General features: G+C 40.2%; 1 protein-coding gene across 2 annotated transcripts in view; it reads left to right on the top strand.

Moving 5' to 3' along the window:
* cpne5b (copine Vb) overlaps positions 1 to 19180 on the top strand; it is a 137552-nt gene extending 118372 nt beyond the window's left edge. For both annotated transcript variants that reach the window (XM_036002200.1, XM_031323866.2), the window contains 7 exons: positions 6728 to 6774; positions 8300 to 8481; positions 8699 to 8826; positions 10204 to 10306; positions 16365 to 16422; positions 17044 to 17117; positions 17956 to 19180. In XM_036002200.1, the coding sequence (XP_035858093.1) occupies positions 6728 to 6774; positions 8300 to 8481; positions 8699 to 8826; positions 10204 to 10306; positions 16365 to 16422; positions 17044 to 17117; positions 17956 to 18147 (784 nt within the window). In that variant the 3' untranslated portion in view covers positions 18148 to 19180. The remainder of the gene's footprint in view (positions 1 to 6727; positions 6775 to 8299; positions 8482 to 8698; positions 8827 to 10203; positions 10307 to 16364; positions 16423 to 17043; positions 17118 to 17955) is intronic.
* Positions 19181 to 19955: the final 775 nt, after the last annotated feature.

Genomic DNA, 19955 nt, shown 5'->3' with positions numbered 1-19955 from the left:
CTTTTTGCTAGAGGCTAACAATGTAGCTATGGCTGAACTTTGGCCTACTTTAGCATATAAAAATTTGCTCACTAAGAAATTGTGAACCACAATCCCAAACTGGCAGTTTGATTTTCTGTGTACTGAATTGTTTACCTAAAGTAAACTTCTTTGACTTTTATGCACATCATGTCTTTTTTTAAATATTAGTTTTTCTAAAATTATACTTTAAAAAAAATCCCAATATATTGCCTTACACACAGTATCGAAATATATTGCAATATATTGAATTGAAACCCATGTATCGTGATACGTATCGTATCGCCAGATTCTTACCAATACACAGCCCTACTGTAGGCTACGCAGTGCGCCCGCGAGGCAACTTCAGGAGACTCGGATGAAGCTGGGAACACGTGGTTTCCACACCGTGGTAATCCACCGTGATAATAATGATATTTTAAATGAAAAAGGTAATTGTTATCATCAACATTTTTACCGTGGTTTACTGTTACACCTGTAATCGTTACATCCCTAGTAAAAATACAGCAATGTTGATATTTTGCTCAGAATTTGCCCACTGACAAATGCAAAACTAAATGTTACTGTAGTTAGGAAGGAGCAGAGAATAACGAAAAAAAATAGACAGTAGGCAAGAAAGACAGAAAAGAGTTAAACATACATAACAAGAGTGCAATGCCATTTGTCAAGGAGGCTCATTTTACAAGGGTTCAACAGAGTGGCGAGTCTACAACTTTTTTTGTAATACGGATATAAAACACACACACACACACACACACACACACACACACACACAACCTACCACTTCGCTAAAACTCACCTAATCAAATTAGCCACAAAGCTATCTGTGCAGTCAGGTTGGGTTGCTGCAAAGAGTGTCCAATTATTGGTTGCGGTCATGTGGGAGGCGGACACAAGCCTTCTAAAGTGCACCAAGCACTAAAAAACCATGTGTACTACTGTATGTACAGATAGATGGATGGATTTTGATTTTTACAAAAGAAATTGTGATTTTCATTTTATCAAGAATCATGCCATACCATTAGGCTTAATTAATACAAAGGTTAGCAGGTTCAGGCTGTGGCATATTCTCCATCCACAACCCCAAACTGAAAAGTTAATGTGAATCTTTAACACATTCATTTTATTATCATTCTTTCGCCTTCCTCTCTGGTGGGTCTCACAGATAATGAGACGCTGTGGTTTGGGCCCCCAAAGGCCTCGTCTCATTGTCGTAAATTAGTGAGAAGAAGCAAGTGCTTTATCAGCAGGGGAAAATTGGATTATGATTTGCTTTTAAGTGCTCCATCAATTGCATGTTACCCAGCTCAGTGTCTCAATGGCTCATCTGCACCTCCTGCTACGCTTTTTTATGGAGGTGAGAGTAAGATAAAAGTGTAATCACTTAAATCTTATTTGACGACTGAGCAACTGCACTTTGTGTCTTAACGCAGATGAAAACAAAAAACAAATGGCAATTACAGTTTTTTTTCAATTGCTAAACGACAGTGGTCACAACTGAAGCCACATGTGCAAAACTCTAACTACAGTCTGCATTACCAACAGTCACCTGAGCTAAATATGGAGCTAAAAGAGTCTCAATAAAGATAAATGCACACACTACATTCACATATGCAGACACAGGATTCATACATGCACACACATGATTCATAAATACACACACAGGATACACAAATGCACACAAAATTCATAAATGCAAACAACATTTACAAATGCACACAAGATTCAGAAATGCACAGGACAAGATTCAGAAATGTTTTTCTGATGCACACACAAATATATCTTGATTTACAAACTGCTTGCAGTCTGTGAACTTCACTGCATTTGTGTGTGAATTTTGAGACTGCCCTGACTTGGCTCGACACACAAATGCCTTTTTTTAAACAGGGAATGTTCTGCAACCAATCAGATATCTCCCTTGTTTTAGCCAATCACAAGAACGCACCCCACATGGGGGATTGTTTACTTATCACATGAACGCGTTCACACAGCGCTATATGAATGTGGGTGGAGTCATCCATTCTCGTAGTAATTCACGTAATGTTTTGCTCAACTTTAGGAGCTCCACACAGTCTGACGAGAAAGCGGCAAACTCCATACCCATTGAAAGTCACCGTTTCTCGGTTATTGGACGACCGGGGCTCGGGGCTCCGCGGAGCTCCGGAGCTGGCTAGCTGCCAGCTGCCGGCATAACTTTCGTATATTTACAGTTTGAATTTCGTCACGCCACTTATAGAACATCTACCCCAAGGTCTTATAAGGTTAACTATGGTGTCCGATTTCAATTTAATGCATTCTTGTGAACATTAGGGGTCTCCTTAGGAGGAGCTGCTAGCTAGGCTAGCTATGTGTCCCATTTAATCCTATGGGAAAGATCGTTGCTACACTTTCGGCATAATTTTCGTATATTTACAGTTTGAATTTCGTCATGCTACTCATAGAACATCTACCCCAAGGTCTTATAAAGCTAACAATGGTGTCCGATTTCAATGTAATGCTTTTTTCTGAACATTAGGGGTTTCGTTTCAGAGGTCTAAGAGGAGGCTAGCTAGCTCTCATTGATAGAGCTCCATCCAGCCACAGGCTCTATCAATGAGACTCACGGACAAGAGGCGTTTATTTCCATGATCGTTTGTTTAAATAACTCAACACACATTTCCATTATGAGATTAACTGGAACCTGTGGTAAGAGATTGCGGGCGTAACAAGCTTGCTGACCGCGCTCTCACTCACACACAGCGGCCATTTAGCAGGAAGAGAGGAGCTGCAGGCCCTGGAGCTCTGTCAGGGCAGCGACGTTTGGTAGTCCATTAACCCAAAAAACAGTGACTTTGCGCGGGTATGGAGTGCCGTGGGCTGCCAGCCGTGACGGAGCTCCATCTACCTCCCAGCAGGCCGGGCGGCGAGGCAGCAACACAGGCAGCACCGGCCGCTGAACTCCCAACACACAGTCGGACAAAATTTGCAATTAGCCATCAATTTTCGTAAAACGGTCCATATTTGACCTCTACATAGTTGATTTCTCGCCTAAAATGTTGTCAGAAGTGAATTTAATGATGAATAAGATGGTGAAAATTGTTAAAAATGTCCCATTGTTGGTTGTTGCTCCATCTGCAAGTTCCGAGTTGGCAGTGGGCGTGACTTATAAGTTTGACCAATGACTCTTACACCACATTGCTGTGTGAACGCGTTCATGTGATTGGCTTATAAGTAAATAATCCCCCACGTTGTGATTAGCTAAAACAAGGGAGATATCTGATTTGTTGCAGAACATTCCCTGTTTAAAAAAAGGCATTTGTGTGTCGAGCCAAGTCAGGGCAGTCTCAAAATTCACACACAAATGCAGTGAAGTTCACAGACTGCAAGCAGTTTGTAAATCAAGATATATTTGTGTGTGCATCAGAAAAACATTTCTGAATCTTGTCCTGTGCATTTCTGAATCTTGTGTGCATTTGTAAATGTTGTTTGCATTTATGAATTTTGTGTGCATTTCTGAATTTTGTATGCATTTGTGAATCTTCTGCGCTTTTTAAATTTTGTGTGTGTATTTGTGAATTTTGTGCGCATTTGTCTATCCTGTGTGTGTATTTATGAATCATGTGTGTGCATGTATGAATCCTGTGTGTGCATATGTGAATGTAGTGTGTGCATTTATCTTTATTGAGACTCTTAAACAGTTATCACCTGCAAAACTCATACCAAGCACCACAACTCTTCACACGTCTCAAAACAGGCTCAGTGCAGCCAAACACTATGAACAATCCTCATCTAGATAACACACACTGTCACTCAAAACACTAGAATCAAACACCAATACAGAAAATACAAACTTTTCATCTTTACAATATGTACAATTTAAGTGACTTTACACTAATCAATATTTTCCAGTCCCTCCAGGATTTCGCGATGTCGCAATTGCGCCAATTCACGCAAATTCAACCAATCACCGTGACTTTGGTGCGACTCACAATTTTGACCACAGCGAAAGACCGTACAAAACATTTCAGACCGCCCTGCCAACCTATATACATTTTAACAACATGTAACGTTTTTTCACTCTCTAAAGTCAGCTGCTGCGGTTTCAATCCTGTCAGCTGTCAATCCCTCCACTACTGACGCACACACACACAAACACACACACGGTGGTTGCAGGAAAAACCGGAGATGAAACAACACAATGACCTAAATTGAGGACAGCTACGCTTGTAATTGTAAGTGCAATGATAAGTTAAAGTCCAATAAGTACTTTATCGAACCGTATTAATGTGTGTCCCAGGCCAGGTTAGGAAATTAACTAACAATGTAAAGATCAACAAGCCACTGACACATATGTTCAAATTTGATTAATTCAATAAATTATTCTTTTTTGTCTTAAATACACCAGCCATTTTCATATTATACCAACATTTGCAGGATACTGAACCTTTTTGGTAAGGTTACTAGGAAAACTCAGCCCAGAGTAATTTTATTCTCCCCGAAACAAGCTTCCTTTTAATTTTTTAAAGAACTATACAAAAAAAGAAAACCTACACATATATATACACACATATATACACACACACACACACACACACATATATAGACATATATATATATATATATATATATATATATATATATATCACCTAAAGGATTATTAGGAACACCCTACTAATACCGTGTTTGACCCCGTTTCGCCTTCAGAACTGCCTTAATTCTTTGTGGCATTGATTCAACAAGGTGCTGGAAGCATTCTCTAGAAATGTTGGCCCATATTGATAGGATAGCATCTTGCAGTTGATGGAGATTTGTGGGATGCACATCCAGGGCACGAAGCTCCTGTTCCACCAAATCCCAAAGATGTTCTATTGGGTTGAGATCTGGTGACTGTGGGGGCCATTTTAGCACAGTGAACTCATTGTCATGTTCAAGAAACCAATTTGAAATTATTCGAGCTTTGTGACATGGTGCATTATCCTGCTGGAAGTAGCCATCAGAGGATGGATACATGGTGGTCATAAAAGGATGGACATGGTCAGAACAATGCTCAGGTAGGCTGTGGCATTTAAATGATGCCCAATTGCTACTAAGGGGCCTAAAGTGTGCCAAGAAAACATCCCCCACACCATTACACCACCACCACCAGCCTGCCCTGTGGTAACAAGGCATGACGGATCCATGTTCTCATTCTGTTTACGACAAATACTGACTCTACCATCTGATTGTCTTAACAGAAATCGAGACATCAGACCAGGCAACATTTTTACAGTCTTCAACTGTCCAATTTTGGTGAGCTTGTGCAAATTGTAGCCTCATTTTCCTATTTTTAGTGGAGATGAGTGGTACCCAGTGGGGTCTTCTGCTGGTGTAGCCCATCCGCCTCAAGGTTGTTCGTGTTGTGGCTTCACAAATGCTTTGCTGCATACCTCGGTTGTAACGAGGGGTTATTTGAGTCAAAGTTGATCTTCTATCAGGCATTTTCACCCAGAGGACTGCCGCATACTGGATGTTTTTCCTTTTTCAGACCATTCTTTGTAAACCCTAGAAATGGTTGTGCGTGAAAATCCCAGTAACTGAGCAGATTGTGAAATACTCAAACCAGCCCATCTGGCACCAACAACCATGCCGCGCTCAAAGTTGCTTAGATCACCTTTCATTCCCATTCTGACATTAAGTTTGGAGTTCAGGAGATTGTCTAGACCTGGACAACACCCCTAAACGCATTGAAGCAGCTGCCATGTCATTGGTTGATTAGATAATTGCATTAACGAGAAATCTTACAGGTGTTCCTAATAATCCTTTAGGTGAGTGTATATACATACATACATGCATACATACATACACACACACACACACACACACACACACACACACACACACACACACATACACACACACAGTCTGTAGTAATTTAGGAATTACTGTAAATGTTACAAACTAAAGGTACGAAATAGTCCACAAGTTTTACAAGTTTTTTTATCAACAAATTGGATTTCTTCTCTTGCCATGAACCTACATTATCTATAAATACAAATGACTGTGAAGTGTGCAGTTATACTATAGTAAAGGAAGTGTTTTTCACATTTCTCAAACGGTACAATGTATAACTGTTTCATTCTTATTTGGTGTTTCTTTATTTCCAAAAAAGGCTTTGAGCTTCCCCTATAAACTGTATATACAGTATGTGTTCACTAACAAGTCTAAAACAAGAAGGCATTGCAATCAGCAGTGTTTGAAATGCACCAGGCTGAAATCCGTACTGTTTTGAATGCGTGGTTAACAGTTTTGACAGCAGTGTGTTAGCATTTGAACAAAATGCTGTAAATCCACAGTGTTGTGCAGGTTGTGGTTAAAGTCATGGGATAAGTCTGTAGAATTCTGAAAACTGTGTTCAAGCAATGAAAAACAAACTACAGTTTGGTACACATGAACTGCTGCTGTGCAGACTGTAGTAAGAGTTTTGCACGTTACTCCAGTTGTGCCTACTGTCGTCTAGCAATCGAAAAAAAACTGTAAATATTGATCGGTTTGTAGCTATATCATAAGAAATAATTGCCATATTTTGTGTATGATGATCCTCTGTTTTCTCGTACTGAAAAATGTGTGTGTTAGTGTGTGTGACTGGGTGTGAGAGCACTGGAATTTAATGAGGCCTGGCTTGTTGCTATTACTGGCTGGTCTCAGTCGCTGATTTCTTTTCCCTATGTCCTCCTCTCCATCCTCCTTCTAGGACGCAGATCAATTTCACTGTGGCCATCGATTTCACAGCATCTAATGGTGAGTGATACTCACGGCAAAGTGTGTGTGTGTGTGTGTGTGTGTGTATGTGTGTGTAGGCAAGAATAGTGCATGTCTGAGTTCAGAATCAATCACACAAACAGACAAGCAGACAGTGCGAGCGCACATACTGTACACACATTGTAACTATAAGTGATAGCCTTTCCTGGATATCTCCACCTAAATGCTTTGTCAATACACTCTAAAAGGTTATAGCAGGCATTTTAAGAAAAATGAAAAAAAGTAAATGGGGTAAAAAACCCTCAGCTTGACATGAAAGGACCGCACTTGAGTCTAATTACACTTCTTATGACATTAATAATGCCTAACACAACGCTCCAAAAGATCTATCTGCAAAGAAGAGCTCTACAGTGTGGACATTTGAAGTGATTACCAAAAACACAAGAGCAAAAGTGTAAGGAATGGATTAAACAGTGTGTTTATCTGCTCTAACGTAAGCTGCAAATGTTAGCATGTCCAGCTAACTATCTTACTACCTACATTAGTAACAACCAGCATTATTTCAAAAACTGAGTAAAAGTGAGTCTGAGATGGTGTTTTCACCAAAAAGTTAAAAAGTGTATATTGGAAAATGTTACCAACCCTGCCTTTAACACATCTTCTGTTATATTATATTGTTATAAACATATATAAAAACCCAAATACCAACACATTCTGACCAGTCACGATGACTGTTATAACAGTACCATGACCAGCTAAACCCTGCGCTGTGCCAGTGTTGCACACTGTACGTTATATTATAAAAAAGGACAGAAATGTGCTTAAAAAAGTATTCGCAAGGTGATCTCAAGTAGCAGATGTCAATTCAATTTACATACATAACTTAACACATTCCAACTTCTAGTGTGGATAGAAAGTTACAATGCAAAGTTACAGAGTCAATGCACTTCCTTGTTGCTGAAACTCATAGGGTCAATAAACTGCATATGGAGGAACAGAAATCTTGACAGGCGTGGCAACAGTAACTAAGAGGGCGGGGCTTAGCGAACAGTCCAAACTTTTGAGATTTCCAACCATGATGTTGGTTAAGGTGACATACAATTTGTTGTTATACTCTAGACTACAGATAAGATCACCTGTGCTACACTCACTGGGTGCAATGATAACAATATTTTCTGAAACATACTCAGAATATCCCAGCTGGGTTATTAATGCTAAATTTCCTAATGGTGTGTTATTGCAGAGGGGATATTTGAGAAGGTCACAGTTAGTGAGAAGCTTTCTAAATTCTCAATAATTAATGGAAGTATTAAATTCTCACAATGGCTTTCCTCCCACTGTTTGTTAATGGATTGCCCTTGATTGTGTCACAAACTTCTGGATTTTAAGTTATGATTCATCATCCCTGGAGACTGAACATGAAAGCTCATGCCAATTGTGATCAAAAACTGCAGCAAACTAAATTGTTGTAATTGTTAAGTCTTTGCACAAAAACAGCATATTATATTCTAGAAGTGCTGTCTTTGTTGCTCAATGACCTCAAGATTGACTGATTGGTTGATAGGTAACCCATCCCAGTCCACATCGCTGCACTACATGAACCCCTACCAGCTGAACGCTTACGCTATGGCCCTGAAGGCTGTCGGGGAGATCATTCAGGACTACGACAGTGACAAGATGTTCCCCGCTTTGGGCTTTGGAGCCAAACTGCCCCCTGATGGACGGGTTTCGCATGAGTTTCCACTGGTGAAGTCAACCTCTCCTTATTTCACCTTTGATTAATCAGTTCAATGAGTTTTTATCGAGGCTATTTCATGCTTATAATTTCCAACGTCCAAAATCGTTCCACTGAATCTTCTAATTTATTGTGTTTATCCTAATTTATGGATTTTGTGCATGACTAGGTTCATCAGAACCAAGTAAATGACATCTAATGAATCCAGTGTACTTTCTTTCCTTAAAGAATGGAAACCTGGAAAATCCATACTGCAATGGTATTGAGGGCATCTTAGAGGCATACCACCAGAGTCTGAAGACAGTGCAGCTGTACGGGCCAACTAACTTCGCTCCTGTGGTGAACCATGTTGCCAGGTGAGTGAACAATGCAGCTGGTGAATAGCTATTCTATTAATGTGGCAAAGCAACAAGGACAAGACTACATACATCTATATCACTCCCTTCCATTTGTCAGGTTTATTGGAAACAGTAAGAGACTTGCATAATCTATTTTCACTTGTACTTTCATGGATATACTGTAAATTGGTCTTAGGCAGGAACACGCAAATTCAAAATACAAGTTTGAATTTTATATTGTGATGGTTTCGACTTATTCATATTTCCATTCAAATACTATAAACATATTGGCAATACAGTGAAACCTGCAGAGCAAACAGAATTTCTCACATATATTTTAAGTGTTTTGTATCTGCAGAGAGCAAGACACATTGCCCAATGCTTTTCCAACAAACCTACTGACAATTATATAATTGATCTGTTCATCATCAACAATTCAGAAGAATTGAAAGAAATTTTTTGTGCCACAATGTTAGCACACAGATCATCAAGATTATGATCTTCTGTAAGATTGCAGTTATCCAAAATAACACATCAACATTTTTGAGTGCAGCTGGCCTCAGGTAGCTTTCATTTCCTGTGCCACTGCTTTTCTGACCCAGTAGACTGATAACATGTGTCTTGCCAGACACCACAGACAGGATGTAACATGTATGAATGTGAATTTAGATTGACTGACAGCTATCAAAAGAGAGATTTAGCTGATGGAACAGATATACTGACATATCACATATCATAAAACAAAAAACTATGCAAACTGTGACATGATCCGAGTGGATTCTTGTGCCCCCAATACCAACTTCCACCTCTCACCAATTCCTCGCCATTTCATTTGTTGAGCCATATCCGGACAATTCCCCATCTGATTACCCCCAAAGCCCTTCCGTAATTAAAAATGTCACTCTGACAAAAACACTTTTTAAACTGCGGCAGGGAGCCATAGCTTTGAGAAAACAGAACCAGTGTTGGTATTTAGCATTTGAATAGGTGAACAAGTAGGAAGAGATTTTTAACAAAGGTGTTAATCTGTGAGTAAACCAGCTTTGTGTTAAACTTGATTGTTTGGGCTGATTGAATGCATCATTGAATGCAGCAAAAACAAAAGAACATTTTTTATTGAATTTGACTGTGGTGGGAGTACGTGATAAAACGACTGTCATGGATTTATTTTCTACATCAATGTTTAGATCCAATTTTAATCCATCAATACATTCTTAAGTTATATTGTTATTGTATTAATGAGATCATACAGCTCATTACTGTCTGTATCTGTGTGTGTGTGTGTGTGTGTGTGTGTGTGTGTGTGTGTGTGTGTGTATGTGTGTGTATGTGTGTGTGTGTGTGTGTGTGTGTGTGTGTGTGTGTGTGTGTGTGTGTGTGTGTGTGTGTGTGTAGGTATTCAGCTGCAGTGCAGGACGGCTCTCAGTACTTTGTGCTCCTCATCATCACAGACGGCGTCATTTCCGACATGGCCCAGACCAAAGAGGCCATTGTTAATGTAAGAATCGGAAAGGTGGTGTGTGTGTGTGTGTGTGTGTGTGTGTGTGTGTGTGTGCGTGTGTGTGTGTGTGTGTTGGGGTGGGGGGGGTAAGGACCTGAAGTGGAAAATGATTTTACCTTTTGGGAAATACGCTCATTTGCCAAGAGTTAGATGAGAAAATTGATACCACGCTCATATCTGTAGGATAAATATGAAGCAACAGCCAACAGCCTTGCATAAACACTGAAACAGGCGGAAACAGCTAGCTTGGCTCTGTCAAAATCTCTGCCGGTTGCCTGGCAACATCATGGTGACGACAACACCATTGTTACATTTCACTGGAATTGTATTTTGTGATAGATGGATGTAAAAAAAATAAAAACTATTTTAGAAAGTTACTGCTACCAGCCAAGAGATCTATCTTATAAGAGTCTAACCATAATCCCTACCATAAAACATAACTTGTTGTTTTTACCCTTCAGTTGTTGTACGGATTAAATGAGATGAAACATGTTAATTACTGATCTTCGGACAGAGACAGGCTAGCTGCTTCCTAAGCTAACTTAACCCACTGCTGTCTGTGGCGTCATATTTACTGTACAGACATGAGTGGTATCTGTTCATGCAATTATCTGCAAGAAAGCAAATGTGTATTTCGCAAAATGTCCAACTATTCCTTTAAATCAACATATTAGGGCATTAGCCCAGCAAGAATATGTGATAGACTATCGCAATAACGATATTACTTGCGATAAATAAACAGATATTAAAGTGTACTCAGTGTCTTTTGCGATATGTCGCAGCCTTGTGTATATTGCGCCAGTTGATATCCAACGATAAAAAAACAATATTTAGTGCAGCCCTAATTGTCATAATGGATTCACATAACTGACAATTATTTTCTGTAATTGCAAGATCAATATATAAACTAATGATTAACCTGACAACTATACCAAAGTAGCCCAACACCCAGGTTATGTTTTTGTTCTTGCTTGGAATTAATCCTCTACTGTCCTAAAGGAAATACAGCACTGAAAAAGATGTACCTGCTTCTGTAAATTAAAAAAAAAACACAACATTGTGCTTTATTCCTCTAAGCTTTCCCCAAAACCTTTTTCTCCCAGCTTTAAATAGTAGTTGGCTGGCTTCTTTCCTCTTCCTCTTTTCTCCCCCCTTCCTCCTCCTCAGCCCACCGCAGGCACAGAACACCCAGCAGACTGGATTTAAAGGGAATTTGCGACTGTTAGTCAAAACATTAGAACAGCCACACCTTCCTTTTAAGATCTTGCCTGCTGCTCTATCTCACTGCCTCCACTCTGTCTACTGACGCTTCAACTGCTTTCCCTTTAACTCTCCACGGATCCTGGGCGAGGAGGAGGACACACTGCTGAGGTTATATTAAGTCTTTTCTCATATTTATTCATGCTGGAAGGTGCCTTCAAGAAAAAGCAGTATGAAGTGAGATGAAGCCTGAATACGCACTACTCTCTGTATGTTGAGTACATCTGGAGTGGGTTTACATTTGTGCCTGCATGTGTTTGTGTGCATTTTGGTCAATGTGTGGACATGTATCACTTGTCCCCCATGTTTTCTAGTACAGTGCACATTGAAAATGTACCTGTTTGGTGCGGGGTGATTGCTAGGCCTGTGGTATTGCTGGTTGTAGAATTCTCCAAAACCAAATTGTAACCCAAAATTACTTACAGAAGGACCCCAAATCACTTAGGCTACTTCTTCATCAAAGGAAGACATTGTACTACTATGTTTACATGACAGAGAACGTGGCAGATTCACTGGACCATTAAGCGAGCCAATGAGCAAATATCTGCGTTAATCAACCATCAGAAACGGAGCGAGTGGCCTACAGAGACAATCTCACATTTAGACAAACATACAGAAGGGTCTAGCTTTATTAGATAGACTAGAGTTGGGCCGATTTCACCGGTCCGGTCCAGTGTATGAGGCTAAACTGGTTTGAATTTTTTGTTTTGTTTGTCACTATGTCACCTTGTGGCAAATTAAAAAGTAGCTGACATTAGCAACCTGTGCCGACAGCGTCACAGCACTAAATCCAACTTGTATTGCAAGCAGTGTTGGGCAGTAGCATTACGTGTTCTGAATCAAATAACTTGTTGATCAAGTAGTGCGGTAGCGTCCACCCAAGCTAACGTACATTTAAACGTAGTTTAAATTGCCGTCAGACGGCAATTTAGACTAGTATCTACCTTCCACTCTAAGCATTCCTGCAATTAAACTCCATGCCTATTCTTTTCTGGTGTTGTCCTTATAAAAAGGGATGTGTGGTGTTGTATTATCTTTTTCCACCTCCAAGATGAATCTCTTGTTGTCCATGGTGTTGTAGAGGAGACGTATACAATATTTGGGGGTGTCTTTTGGTAAATTGACTGGATGCTCTCGCTGTTTCACTTCATGCCTGGCTGTTTGAACGCCCCGCGGCTCGCATGAAAATAAATCTGCCGCGCATCTTTAGCGGCGCCTTCAGAACGCAGCGCAAACGTGCCCGGTAGAGAATAGGGGTAATATAGACCCATGTGGTGGAACAAGAAGAGGTTTATCGGGCACAACAGAATCTGTTATACCACAGAAATCCATCCAGTCAATCACTTAGCATCCCCTCCTCTGCTCTTAGCTCGGGTCCCTCTGCTGCCTCCTCTCTCTGTGGAGCCCTCACTCACAAATCCAAAGACTTGTGTTTTCTCTCTCCATCTCAAAGATTTAAATCTTTTCATCTGCTCGCTACTTACTCCTGTCACCACATTCTGTCTATAACAAAATTCTCTGATGTGAAAAGAAATCATTTAAAGTCAGCAGTCAGTGTTTTGTGCTTCTTCTCTTTATCAGTGCCGGGGCCCACTAAAAGTACTTCACAACCATTTTAACTCCATTCACTTTTTATTGCATGCAGGACTTTTTCTGTAGGTGGTAACTGGATACCTGGTGATCCGAAACCAAGAAAAAAAACAAGTACTGTACACACCTCTCCATGACTAGGGGCTACACAGCCCATTGCTCTGTATAAACTACTAAGTTTGCTCCAAAAGGATTCTGACAGGATCCAAATTCCAGTGGTAATAGTTCTCACCTATTTCATCATCCTGTCATGATTCAACATTTTCACTTTCCTAAAGGTCGTAAACTTAAGCATATCGTACAATAATTGCTAAGCCCTGCCTACTCCGTTAATGTTGCTACGTCCATCAAGCTTTCCATTCTCGCAGAGCAAATATGCAGTTTACAGTGATAATGGTGGACAAAAGCAGATTTTATAAGTTGTAGTCAGCTAGCTAATTAAGCTAACGTAATGTTCGACTGTCTCTTAATGTTCCTAGCAGACTTGTTTTAAAAACGAGAACGCTGTAAAAGTTACTTTTAAAACACACAGACACACACACCCCCTGGACATGTTTGACTACAGCGCCTTAATTGGCAATTACGGTTTAATGAAGGTTGTAGCCTCCAACAAGATTGTTGTTTTTGTCCTGTTAATTAGCAGGATATCTAACATTTTCTGTTATAATAATATCAAATTTAAAATAAAACGGTGCTGTCTTGGCAGAGGTATGTGCTCTCTAAGTGCACAAATGTAATTAAACTTATTCAAGATTAAAGTTATTAAAGTAAAATAATTGAAGCAGTGTAAGTAAAGAAACTGAACCTATACTAATGCCAATGGGGGATGGTGCAGTGACTCCGGAGACCCCCTGTGCTGACTGCACCTCTCCACACATATATCCATAAACCTGGTCATGTATGCATGTCCACATAAATTATGCAAGAACACACACCCATCAAAGCATGCACATGCATGACATTTGGATTCAAGCAGCACATGCAGAGTGAGATGTTGAAGTAATGAGTGTTGATTGATGCTGTTTTGTTGTCTCATAAAACTGGATCTCCACTGGCAGTCAAAGTGACAGGAGAATGGCAAAAGTAGGGCATGGTGGATTGCCAGGTTATTTTTGGTGGCATTTGATGTGTGCGCATATATCTGCAAGTATGAGTGTTTGTGTGTGCGTGGGAGGACAGGCACTGACAGGAGTTGTGTTGAACACTGATAATTGCGCTGATGTGCTGCAGCTGAGACGGCGTCGAGAGAAACTGCTCTTACCCACGTACATTTGTCTTGTGCCAGAGATAAAACTGGACTTGTTATAACTGCTTTGTCAAAATATGTGACTGCAGAAAAAACTCATTACACATAATTTAACTTTTGTATTAAGCATTTGTGTTGCCATCTTTCTGGAAGTTACAACAGACACCAATATGGCCTTTTAGAGTGCAATGCAGTCACTGTGACTCAAGCAGAACGTAAAGAAAATCACTTTAGTTGCATTGAATAAAAGTCAGATGATCAAAACCTTTATATTCTATTCATAAAAGATCTTTCTAAGAGACTGAAAGACACTGTTTTGGTTGCTTGAAGGGGAAAAAATGACCACAACATACAGTGTGTAAGCATATGGGTTACTTGGGCTCATTAAAATATGTTGAGACATCAACAGCTGCTAGATGTATTGGCACCAGAGATTAGAAATTCATGGTTCCAAGATGATGTACCCTAGACTTTGGTGATCTCCTGCCTTTTCCTCCAGCGCCACTTTTGTGTAAAATGTCTACAAATATTGGATGGATTTCAATGAAATGTGGTATTTTTGTCCCTCTCAGAGTGCATTGCATTAACTTTGGTGACCCTCTGAATTTCAGTTTGTCCAATCGTTTTATTATCTAATACTTGCAAAAAATAATGACATTCCCTTTAGTCTTGGCTATATTTTATGTTTAGTGCTAATTAGCAAATGTTAGCATGCTAACATGATAAAACTAAGATGGTCAACATGGTTCATTTCCCAGCCCTACTGTATGTGTTTTTCGGAAATGTTGGTATATATTTTGCGGTTGACTGATTTTCAATCTAGATTGTGCCTTTGTTTGGAGACGGTAAACCTCCACAGAATAAAGACTAACAGCAGTTATTCTATCTGACCTGAGGTGTGGCTTGGGAGTGGCTGGGCGGATGACTGAGGATGGTCGCTTTATTGATTGAAGTTGGCACCTCCTCCCTCTCCCTCCTCTCCCAGCTCACAAATGCCACCATGCCACACCTGCCTGCCATGTAAGACCTAGTCTGTCTCAACGCATGTACTGTACATTGCTGAGCTAAATCCTGACATCCGGCGCCTGATGTTCCTCCCCTCTCGCTATATCCGCTATCGGGGCTTAGCGCGGCCCAGGACGGTTGTGACTGGTTTAAAGAAATACAAACTAGCCAGAGCATTTTTTTCCCCCCTATCTCAGAATAGATAGACTGTGTAGCCAGACCATACTGCATACCGACACAGCGCTGTGGAGGTCTGGCAATGCAAGACTACGTAAGACCTTATCAAGGTGTCTGCTAACACTTGTTTTCCTCCCTGTGAACAAATGTCACCGTTCAGCCTTAACCAGCTTCTTAAGAGTGTTTAATATCAAAACACAGCTCTTTTTGCAGGTCAGCATTTACAAGCAATCCAAGCTGGGAATTCTGTGGATGAATTTGACTGTTTTTTTTAAGCTATGAAAACAGCTTCAGTACTGATACTACTGACCTGTTGTCCCATTATCTCAGGGGACGCTGCTATTGTTGTCAGCAAGTTTAATCTCCACTCCCAAGCCTGATAACCAGCATTCAGTGGGCAAATACAGTGCGTGTCATCCAAAGATAAGAGCCGGGGAGCATTCATACGACAAGAAATTGGATTCAGCAGAGACAAAAACAAGTTTCTGTTGAAACATCTCCCAGTTTTGCTGTCTTTCTCGGACTTCCTGACACTAACTTGCCTTTTTTCTCTCTCTGGAGGCCTTGTCTTACTTTAAGGTTATTCCTATAGTTAAAGGGTGACACAGAATATTAGTGTGGTTGTAACCATTGTGGGTGAGCATTGTTAACAGCTATAATGTCTGATATACAGTAATGCACGCTTTAGGTCAGTGGTAAAGTGGACAAGCGTCTCTCCTCTCTTTTGAAATGTGTACATGTTTGTTAAGAAAAAAATGTTTTTTCACTCCTCTGCAGGGTGCCAAGCTTCCCATGTCCATCATCATAGTTGGAGTGGGTCAGGCCGAGTTTGACGGTATAGTGACTTTAATGTGTTTGACTGCTGCATTAACGTAATGATTATATATTCTGGTAATGTTGTTATGGCAGACACATACAATGTATCATAGTAAAGAAAACCTCATATTCTGACATTTTTTTATTTTATCTAGCCTACATAAATCAAGTCAGTTAAACAGATTTAAACATGGGCCAATAATTGACTTTTTAATTCATACAACTCACAGGCTATTAGTGTTACAGCCAGCGCTAACCTCTCGGGCACCAGTTCAGAAAGAAACACCAGAGAGAAAATTACTGTACAAACTCATTTGAGTCAGTAGAGAAGGGAATGTGTGGGTGGATGCATGCATAACTGTAGAAGACATGGCTGAGGTTAATTGCTGTGTTTGCAGTACTTAGGTGATCCTGAATTGCACAGAGACTATAATAAAAGGACTTATTTGTTAATTAGACATGCAACAAAGTCAGATTACAGCTCAACGTCCTCTATCCTTTACCAACGCTAAAGCAAAAATATGTGGTATTAATATGATGTATGATAACTAAACCTGTGCATCAGTAGTGTACCAACCGTGTGTGTGTGTGTGTGTGTGTGTGTGTGTGTGTGTGTGTGTGTGTGTGTGTGATCTTTCAGCTATGGTGGAGCTGGATGGTGATGACATCAGAATCTCGTCCCGGGGGAAACTGGCAGAGAGAGACATTGTTCAGGTGACCAGGCACTGGAAAAACAAGTTCACACAATTTCAGGAATAACTCCAATTTACAGATATTATTTATAGGCAACGATGTTTGTTGAGATTGACAGTATATGGGTCATATTTTTACATCTGCATTTTAAATTCATGCTGTTGCCTCAGTTGCGCTGGTACATTAAAGTATTTCTGACAAAACACCATCTGTTGGCACTGACAACTCTAACAGATTAGGACATCTGTGTGTGCTTCCTGTGAATTCCCATGGAGACAAGCACGCTAAAAAGTTTCCCATTATGTGTCACTATAGAAAACCATATGCATCTTATTCACGGAACTTTAGACTTCAGACTCGTCATCTTTCTGTTCCTGTAGTGTCAAAACTAAAGAGTTAAGTATCTGACTAGTGGGCAACGGACGATGTGCAGGGTTTCCCAAAGTTTTAAAGCGAGATGTCGTGGTTCGGGTGGCTTACCACCTCTGCTTAACAGTTTCCTGGGGAAACCTTGATGTGCCATGACAAATAATACAAAAGACAGAAAAATCCCACGTCATTTTGTCAAACCCCAGAAGAAAAACATCTCTTTTCTTTTCACACGTGAGTGCAGGATTAGTGACGGCTCAGCATACTAAAGCTTGCAGGATCTGGCAACTGTTGACTAACATAGGGGCTTAAACATGAGCCCTCTGGATTTCTCCATTCAGCATATCACCCTGCTCACAAAACCTCCTTGAGTACATTGTCAAAAAAGTATTTAGAGCTTTTCATGAATCACTTCAACAAAATCCCTAGATGGAATTATGCTCGACAGAGGAAACCATATGTTTTGACACTTTCTTCTCTTCTTACTCAGTTTGTTCCCTTCAGAGATTATATGGACCGGACAGGCAACCATGTGTTAAGCATGGCTCGGCTCGCTAAAGATGTGCTAGCAGAGATCCCCGACCAGTTCATCTCTTACATGAAGAGCCGGGGGATCAAACCCAACCCAGCACCACCTCCCTACACACCGCCTGGACACACACACCACCACACACTGATCTGAGGCCCTCCTCTTTGCTTTTCACTGAGGATTGACAGCATGCAGCAGTCACTCAAGAGTCCAGTGGGAACTCTCTTCCTCCTGTTTTTTGGTACAAACAGGAGCCGAGGCACCAGGAAATGGGTGTTGAATTTTATGCTGTATTCTCCTAGTGACTATTGGAGCAGCATTTTTTTTCAGTTTGTTTTTCTGTGATTTATTAATGATTAATTATTTTTGGATGATTTTCCTTAAAGAGAGGCTCAAACTGTCCAGGACTCGTTGGTGAAAGCCTTTTAATCCCACACTGAGGCATTGACTGTTTTACGTCTAATTTGACAGCAGGTTGGTTCAAAAAGGTCATGTTGTGGTTAAAACTTGTGCCTGTCTGTGGTTGTTTCTCTAATCGTATCAGGACATGTGAACTTTGACCTAAGCCTTGCTCGTTAGTCATTGGTGTGGCCTAATGCAGTGATATTTTTAGGCACCTTTTCCCTTCTGGAATTTGTTTTTATATTGGGGAATTATCCCCATATCTGCTAATGCATCGGTTATGATGAAGGAGAAACTACAGGTATATAGTTTACAGTTTATTACGTTACAAACATTAATCAGGCTTTTCATACCATGAGGTGTCACCTCATCTATTCTTTATTAGGTAAATGTTTATAAGAGCATGTTGTATGAGAAGTGACTTTCCCCATATCCCAGTATATTTATTCTCCAGTGTTATTCAGAGTGGCATGGACATTTGATAGTTGATTAGTTTTGAAGTGGTCAATTATTTTCAAAGGATTGCAGATAAAAAGCACAACCTGTCTCTGTACCAAGGACAAGATAATGATGATGCTACCAGGTTAATTATACAATCATTTTGAGTCACTTTGTACTGTAGCTGCAATTTATCAAAACATACTGAAAATATGACTTGTTTAAGGTTCTCAATAAGGACGAATAAATTCCCATGAAGATTTTGCACAAAAGGAATATTAACCCATTAATCATAACCTCAGTTTCTTCCACAAAAAGTGTATTGCTTTTGCAATATAGCTTACAGTGAATACAAAATACATTACCATATAAGTAAAAGACAGACCGTGACACAGGAAAAATAAATAGGGGACACAAAATAAACCAAAACATGTAATAAATACTATTTATAGCGGGCAACTGCTCCACATTACTTTGTTTGACTAATTATAGGTCATGTAGCTCTATCATGTAGAGAGGCACTGTGTCAAAATCTATAACTTTCCCTTTTTGGTTGATGCATACATTGATGCGTATATGCTACATATTAATAAAACAAATGTGTATTTTATCAAAATATCACAAACTGAAACACAGCAAACAAGGGGGAAAGGTAGAACTCCAATGCAGGAACACAGGTTGGTTTATGTTGCAAAAGGATTTGGGGGAACCAAAGGGACATAGTGATTAATTGGGGCCATATCTAATTTTTGCCCCAGGGACCAGTAGGAAGTTAACCCGACCCTGATACAATACCAAACACACCACCTCTGCAACACAGAGTCCCTCATGTACGTACATATGCAAACGTAGCGTTATCAGCGCCATGGCCAACCCGCAGAAAGCGCACGCTGTGATACTTCACTTTACGTCGTATTTACCAAACCTGCAGTTCATCGGGTAATCAGCACCTTTCTCCGCCCACTATACCGTAAATTGCGCTGTAGCAAAGCGTTAAGTACTACGTGCTATGATACGGCTAAGTGCAGATTGCGATATTCCCACTGCTGATGCTATGACTGTTTGAAATGATTCGGATGCCGATATTTGGAATGTATGGAGGAGTTTAACAACTGCTGGAA

Source organism: Sander lucioperca, chromosome 6 (assembly GCF_008315115.2).
Source record: "Sander lucioperca isolate FBNREF2018 chromosome 6, SLUC_FBN_1.2, whole genome shotgun sequence".
Classification (NCBI taxonomy): domain Eukaryota; kingdom Metazoa; phylum Chordata; class Actinopteri; order Perciformes; family Percidae; genus Sander; species Sander lucioperca.
The sequence above is the reverse complement of the archived record's forward strand: the minus strand, read 5'-3'. Positions and strand labels throughout refer to the sequence as shown.